We start from the raw sequence: 8,276 nt of genomic DNA on the forward strand, positions 1-8,276 counted from the left end.
AGAGAAAACTTTCTCCACTCAGAGTCTGGGGCTATTATCCTGAGAAATTGTCAAAGAAAGAGTCTGTATACATTTGGACTTTCCTCCACTTATCGCCTACCTGAACCCTGTGCTTTCTAGAACTGGAAATTGATAGAAGATTTCTTAGAAAGCAGAAACATGTTAGCTGTAAAAAGCAGCAGGAAGAAAAGGATGGAGACCTGGATTGCCTTTAGGGATCATTGTCAGGCTGAGGAAAACCACTTGTCAGTGGAAAGCATCTGATCTTTAACCAAAACAAAACAAAGGCAAGCAAGGCTATCTCTGAAGTCAGGCAATAAGCTGTAGTCGGTAGCACTGAGGGCTTGGGAACAGCACTGGGGTAAGGTCCAACCAGGCTCACTGCCCAAATGCAGGCTGATAATGTTCTACAAAGAGTTCCTGCTCAAAAGTCACCAAAGCCACTGTTTCCATTTTCCTTTCTTCATCACTTCAAAAAAAATGCAGTTGTCTCCTCCAGAGCCCCAACAAGACGCAAACAGACCAAAAAAATGACATCAGGTGGGTGTCAGATTGTCTGCAAAGCTGACTACTATCTGCTTAAGTTTGCAAGACACTGTTTACCAAAGGAGGAGACTCATCAGAACTTGCCTCTCCAACCAGGCCCTGATTCACGGCTGGCTTCTCATCCTGAGTCAATCCATCCTACATCCTACTCTCTACAACGGATGCCCTTCAAGGAAAATGCTAGCAATGAGCTCAGAATTCCAAAATCAAGCCCTAGTATTCTTTTAAGTCCTACCCCATAGTTCAGAGAGAATATAGCTCACTGTATATCTCATTACTAGGGTTCTTTTGTTATTGTATTAAATTCTATTTGTGTGGTTATCCTCTGGCTAGCCCCAGGATCCTTAAGAAAAGGTTAACTCCCTCTCACACACAGTTTTCATGCTTAATGAATGTACAACAAACATGGAGCGACATTATTCTAATACCTCAGATAAATATCCAATTGCTACAAGTTGGACATTGGTCACATGTTACCGAGTCTCTATTTCCTCTCCTTAAAAAATCTTTGGAGGATTGAACTTTCCTCCTTTGTATGGCATCTTCCTGCATGGTACCTGCCTCCCTTAGGAAAGGTGTACAGCAACTGGTCACATGACTTGGCTTGGCCAATCAGATGTAATCCCCCAGAACTCTGTCTCTTGAGCAGCATACAAGAGGAAATCCTTGATCATCACCCACAATGCAGAAATGTACTGACCACTTCTTCCTGGGGTTGGTCATTGTTCCACTTCCAAGCTCAACGAGAATTCCCAAAGTTCTTATTTATTTGCAAACTCTGTCCTCTAGCATTTTCTCCTTAATTCTTTGAGCCTATACATTGTAGCTTCTCCAAAATTACCCTTGAATGTGTTAGCAAGTTCATTTCTGATGCTTGTAGCCAAGAACACTGACAGATATATAATAGTAAGGATCAAACTGAATTAGCGAACTCAATTCAATGAAACCAAACGAACAACAACAAAAAAAAAGTGGCTGTGATGGCCTGACAAAATGCTTAAATGTTAGACATTTTATTTGGTTCTAAATGTTGATTAGAAACTCTCTGACCCCTGATATCTGGGAACAACTGGCTGGAGTCTCTCAATTCTACAGCTGGTCGAAATAAAAAACTTTTGCTCAGATTTCTGAATTTCCCCGGGCGTTTATCTAGTCTTCTGCCATCCTGTGCCTTCTGGGTGCCCATTCTGCATTCTCTCTTGTAAATAACATTTACGCAGACAGGCACGTGGGCCTCTCACCCATACACACCCACACATCCATACATATGCACATAAAATGTTTGTAGTGAAGTAGGAGGCAGTGTGGTTATATGACCTTGAACAGATTACTGAATCTCTTTGTGCATTGGTCACCACACATCATAAAATGAATATAATACTGGCACGTGCCTCATAGGATTGTTTTAAAAAGTGAACAGGATAATGCATGATAAGTTTACAGCTCTTGTTGCCCTCACACATAATAAACATTCAACGCTCAATGGCTAGCCAGGCTAGAAAGTTTTATGGAAGAGCTGGATCCTGGAAGAGGTCAGCACACGCACCATTCACATTTAAAACAAACCAACAAATGCAGATATGCAACCCGTCTACTTCCAGGGTCCTCTACCGCCACCATGACACTGGATATTCACCTTTTTTCAAGCAGAGCCCAGACTCTCCTTCTCAGAGCCTTGTCTCTTCAACCTTCTCCCTCCCTGCTCACTCATTTTCCTATCTTGAGAGCATGTAATAAAATTCCTCTCTTGTGCCAGGGATTTGGGCCCTTCAGCTCATACTTTATATAGGCATTTTACCAAGTGAAGACATTTTCTTACCCCAAAAAAGAATTTCTGGTTTCTGCTCTGAAAGTAATAAACTTTCCTCTATCTCGTTATAAACTGGAATATCCATTTCTAGACCCTGGTCATTTGCATACTACTCTTGTGATTTTTTTTTCACATTCATTTGCTAATGAGTATTTTTTAAAATACATAACATTTTCTTTAAATACACTTATTTTTTATTTTAAATAAATGTATTTTTAAAGGAAATTCCATGTCACTACCGTAAGTGTGCAAAACAGTATTACTCATCACAATAAAACTGTTACCTTAAAATAAATATTTTAAAATAAAAACATGTTCATAAACTACCTAAAATCATTATGCATCACCAGAGAGCCACACATTACAATTTGGTAAATGTGCACCTAAAATACATCTTTTATCATGAACACCCCCAGAGGCTGGACTGAGGAAGAAATGGGTGGAAAGTCTGTGGCATTTGCATGTTTCCAATACTGTGGGTGGAGCTGGGGAGTGGGCGAGGATGAGCACATGTTGATGGAATCAGGCGAGGAATCTGACAGAGAGGATGGTCCACAGACAAGATTCTGGGGAGTGATTAGCATCGTGTATCCTGAGCAATACGGGATAGACAGCGCCCAAGGCTAATGCTCACTTAATTGAATTGTGTTCTGCCATTAGAATCCAATGCTGCTATAAATAAAGGTTAAAAATCTACAACTGTTAGGGAGCATACTATTTGAATTACCTCAAAAGAAGTGCATTTTAACCAACAGATGCAGGTTGATAAAGTGTCTAGAACTTAAAACAATTTCATAACTTTTCACCATTGATATTGCTCACGTTGGCCTCTGGATGAACTAAAATCAAATTGAAATTCTCTAGATTCCACTGTGCTTTTTTGGGACAAAAATAATGTCACAAACTTTTAGATGAAAATTAAAAACATGACACCAACCTAAAAAATCTGCATTAAAATCCTAAGGCTCGCCCGAGCTGGTTTGGCTCAGTGGCTAGAGCATCAGCCTGTGAACTGAAAGGTCCCAGGTTCGATTCTGGACAATGACACATGCCTGGGTTGTGGGCTCCATCCCCAGTGGGGGACTTGCAGGAGGCAGCCAATCAATGACTCTCTCTCATCATGGATGTTTCTATCTCTTTCTCCCTCTTCCTTCCTCTCTAAAAAAAAGAAAAAAAATGTGGCACTCGTCCTAAGGCTCTGCCGCAAGTCAGTGTGCTGGGTAAATAACAAAGTCCATGATGCTTCTATTGCGAATGTAAAATGTTTTATTGCTGAGCAGTCAGAGCCCCTTTGCACATCAAGGTGTAATGGAACTCACCCCCATTTGAAATATGTGTGGTAACATCAAAGACGGGCTGATCAACAACCCTGTACTAAGTACTCACCATGTGCCAGGGATTATGAGTGAGACACATTCTACCCTTAAGGAATTCCCGGGTTTAGTACATCTTTGGAAGCCCCGTCACATTACACTAGTGTTTCTGTGAAGGCAGCTCTCTTTTGTCCCAGCATTCTACTACATGCAGCACACGGGCCCAGTGTCCCCATTGTGCACCTGAAATGTGCTTTTCCACAGGTCTCAGGGGAAGGAATCTGTCCTACAATTACTCTGGGAATGCATTTTTTTAGAACATCTTCCAGCTATCGGTATCTCCGGCCAGTCTTCAGCCTCAGATGCCAACCCATAACACTTACGCCTTATTGAATACAATTTCCTCCCGCTATTTGGTTGTGCCGAATAAAACTGCAGCAAGCCCTTAAAGAAATAACTTCCCCAGGAACCATTCTATTATTTGATCTCCAAGGGCAGCAGGAAATTGCAGGAAAACAAAACAAAAGGCATTTAGATTTATATAACTATACCACGCAACCGTCATGTCACATAATCTAATGAGCTGGTTGAAAAGACATGGGCAAATGAGAAACTGCTAGAAATAGATAAATGTATATTCAACATTTAGCTGTACAGATAAATGATATAAAGTTATTTTATGCTATTAAATACATCTTCTTTCTTCCTATTACAGAGATGAGTATCTACTTTCATATAACCTATCTCCCTTAGTGCAGACTTTTAGTATAGGCATCTCGAAACATTTATAGCCATATTTATTAATCTTTTAAGCAGAAGTGAAAACAAAAACACTAATAACCGAACAGAACCACACTCATGATTATATATGAAAGAAAATCCACACCCATTAGCTCTCTTACAGAGACCACATAGTTCAAATGGCCATAATGTATAGCACAATACACACAGGACTGTCACATACCTCACATTAGCATCAAGTTCGTCCATTACAGGAAATAGGCATGGGTGAGTTGGATTTCAGTACCCACAGGGTCCTATAATGTGAATAAATAATAAGTTAGATGATCAGGTAGGAAAATAACAAGTCGTTGGTAGAGGAAAAAAATGCCAGTCATTGCTTCCTGTTTATTAAGGCTTTGGAAAAGTATCAGTAAATATTTAATAAACAGTACCACAACAAAAAGCTATTGGCATACTGAGGTATGACACCATTGAGTGCGTAAAAAGTTTTCTTATATTTTACGAATCTCCTGGAGATTAAAACATACAGGTACTTCTTTTACTGTTAATCAGTTTATTTGCTATTTTTTGCTCTTTCCAGAAATAGCTCATTTATAAGATCTGCATTAGGCCACTAGCTAGTGCAAATAGGCAGCTATGTTGCTATGATTAAAACAATGCATTGCCTACAATGGTCAGTCACTTTGCGTTCTATGAAGATTTTCAGATTTTTCTTAATCCCTTTTCAAGGGTGGGTAAACATGTATCCCTTCGAAAAACTAGTAAACTCCTGAGAACTTCTACCCAGAAAACAATAGATGTGCACACACATACATACACACTTTCTGGGGAGCCCATGATTCCTTGAGGCCTACCCATGAACCCAGACTAAGAACTCTAAGTTGAAGGGGAATTGACTTTCAAACTATCAAAAGTTCCTCCAGCATAGTCTCTTAGAAGGGCTTACGCCCTTTAACAGATGGACACTCACTGATACTCACTAAATAGGCTCTGGACTGACTGCACAGTTTTGTTATTCAGAAGAATTCCTAATTCTCAACACATTTGTTCCACAACATGGTGCATCAGAGGATGCAGTGGCAGAGCCTGGTCCGTGGCTTCTGGGGTTACACTCAGCAAGTCCTTTTCTTGTCCTGAGCTTCATCATCCCCTTCTCAAAAGCGGAAAGGATTGGAAGAGATGATATCTGGGTTCACTTCGCTCTGACATTCTTTAATTCCATCTGCTAGTTTTCTAATCAAATCTAACCACGATAAAACTGTAAATCTGTTTATCTACATAGCAGAACCATGAAACTCGGCCTTGGACCTGGGATGCTTTGGTCGGGGTGGACCAAACACACATGCTTGGCAGCCAAGAGGAGAGCGGCAGACCACCAGAGCTGGGAAGGATGCAGATCTCATTGGGTTTTACAATGTTTGTTCCTCTAAGATTAACAGGATCTGGGGCAGGTGTGGGAAAGGCTCAGCCTGCAGGTCGGTCCCTGAACACCGACCGTGACCTTAACCTCCTAAGTAGCTCTGTCTACTTCTATCTCTTTCACTTTGGAATTTGGAATAATCTTTTATTTGAAATACTTAAATACAAAGCCCTAACAACTGAAGTGATATGGCTCCATCCTTCTTCCTCCTCCATCTAAAAATCATTCCTGAAGTGATCACATCCATTTCCGTGGCCTAAAATACCACCTATTCACTGAAGGCTCCCAAAATGATAGCTCTATTCCTGACCTTTCCCAGACTCGTATCGCCTACCAGACATGACAACTTGGATGACTAAAAAGCGTTTCCCACTCCCAACACAGAAACCTCCTCCTCCCTAGAGTTCTCCAAGTCAGTAAATAGTTCCAGCATTTACCCAGTTACTGAGACCAAGCTATCTCGTTTTCTCACCTCCTACAACCGAACTATCAGCAAACTCATTCTGTTTTAAAAATGATTTCTTAACCTGTTTATTTCTCATTGCATCCAGAACCAGCACCCTGGCCCCAGCAAGCAACCATCTCCCTTCCCTGGAATACCTTCCCACCCTCCTAACTGGTCTCCTGCTTCCTCTACTGTCATCTCTTCTCCCCACAGTACCCAGAATAATATTTTTAAAATGTAAGTCAGATCATTTCTTGCCTGCATAAAATTCTAGTGGTGTCCTGTCACACAGAATAAAATCCAAACTCATATCATGGCCAACCAGACTTGACACGATCTGGCCCCAGCTCCTCTCCAATCCCAACTTTATTGATGGCCTACCGCAGCTGCCCTCTAGCTCAGGGGTTTTGCTATTTTCCTTGACCATGAAAGTAGGCCCTCACCTCAGGGCTTTTTCACTTATTGTTGCTTCTCCCTAGAATGCTCCCATGTGGATCACTCCTTCACGGCCTCAGGGACACTGCTCAAACGACACTTCCCACAGAATCTCCTTGATAATCAAAGTAAAATTTCAGACCTCATTTTCTGTAAGTTGCTATCCTCTTTATCTATTCTATTTTATCTTACTAGCACATAAATTATATAATACTCATTGCTCCTTTATTAGTGATCTGTCTCTCTCATTAGAATGTTTCAAGAGCGCCTAGTTATATCTTGATCACTATTACATATAGCCTCAGTGTCTAGAAAAATGTCTGATACATTCTCTTCACAGATATTTGTTGATTCATCTAAGTAGTTAATTCGTTTTGCAAAAGAGGAAACTGAGGTTTGAGAATTTGTGACTTTCTCACTGGGAGGTAATGTATGAATCATCCCAGAGTACAATACTATGATTTTAAAACATGCGAAACCATTTCGTTTTATTAAGTTACCCTTTACAAAGTGTTAACAAGTGCCAAACACTATCCCTTTTCCTTCTCTTCCAACCTCTGAGTTTTTATCTCTATTGTTAGATGAAGAGACTAAAGATCAAAGAGGTTAATTGACTTGCCAAAGTCTCACAGCTGACCCTTGACCAAAGTGGGAATAGAATCCAGGGCTGTGAATTCCAAAACTCTTGCATAGTTCTTCTCATCATATCACACTTCCTCCCACAAGAGCAAGGGAATCTCCTGATGAAAGTGGACACTTGCTGTAATCATCGATGCCTTCTTTCTCAGGAAACAGTACCTTGATTTTCATTTGCAGAACTACCCCTCCCCTGCCTCAATGCCTAGCTCTAGTCACAAGCATATGACCAGGACTGGCCAATCAGAAGAGTCCATTCCCTGGCTAGTTAATTAGCTCATCAGCTAGACTAGTAAAAGCTACACCTGGGATTTTTGCTAGGCAGAGTCTCTTTCCCCTGATGTTGCTAAACTGACAGACGTTCCGTTTGAAGTTATTGGTGATCATCATTGCCACTTTTGGGGAGAACCTGAGAATGAAGCTAACCCAAAGGAAATCAGAGTTGCAGCATACAGAATACAGTGACCTGATGACATAGTTTGAGGCTTAAGATTCAGCAGTGTCTTAAAACAGGTTTATATTTGAATGAGCCAACAAATTCCTTTTGTTCCTCTATAAGCCAGTTTTACTTGGGTTCCAGCCATTATCTGCAACCAAAAAAATCCTGTATAATATACTAGAAAATCAATATTATATTTGTATACAGATTAGAAGGGGAAAAAAAACTGTAACTAAGGAAAACCAGTTAAAGCTAACTAAAGCTCACCTCACTGGAAATGCATTTGAAAATGTTACAACATGGGGAAAACCTCATCTAGTCATACTGGGAAGCTAATGAAGGAAATCTCTATTAAAATGGGTGTTGAGAAGGCCAACAGAGGGAGCTCTCATGCTTTACCCCAAACAGGAAAATATATCTACTTTAGTATCCCTGTTAAGAGGAAGGAAGATTTTCTTCTTGCTCAGCAACAAGCCCAGCCAGTGGAA

At 40.6% G+C, this 8,276-nt stretch overlaps 1 protein-coding gene across 3 annotated transcripts in view; it reads right to left on the reverse strand.

Moving 5' to 3' along the window:
- The window catches only part of HTR4 (5-hydroxytryptamine receptor 4), a 122,846-nt gene extending 117,969 nt beyond the window's left edge, over positions 1 to 4,877 (reverse strand). For 2 of the 3 annotated variants that reach the window (XM_015565604.1, XM_015565602.1), the window contains exon 1: positions 4,634 to 4,877. In XM_015565604.1, the coding sequence (XP_015421090.1) occupies positions 4,634 to 4,659 (26 nt within the window). In that variant the 5' untranslated portion in view covers positions 4,660 to 4,877. The remainder of the gene's footprint in view (positions 1 to 4,633) is intronic. The other variant, XM_015565603.1, reaches the window with a different exon arrangement.
- Between the last annotated feature and the right edge of the window lie 3,399 nt (positions 4,878 to 8,276).

This window comes from Myotis davidii, unplaced genomic scaffold (genome assembly GCF_000327345.1).
Source record: "Myotis davidii unplaced genomic scaffold, ASM32734v1 scaffold18, whole genome shotgun sequence".
In the NCBI taxonomy this organism is placed as follows: Eukaryota; Metazoa; Chordata; class Mammalia; order Chiroptera; family Vespertilionidae; genus Myotis; species Myotis davidii.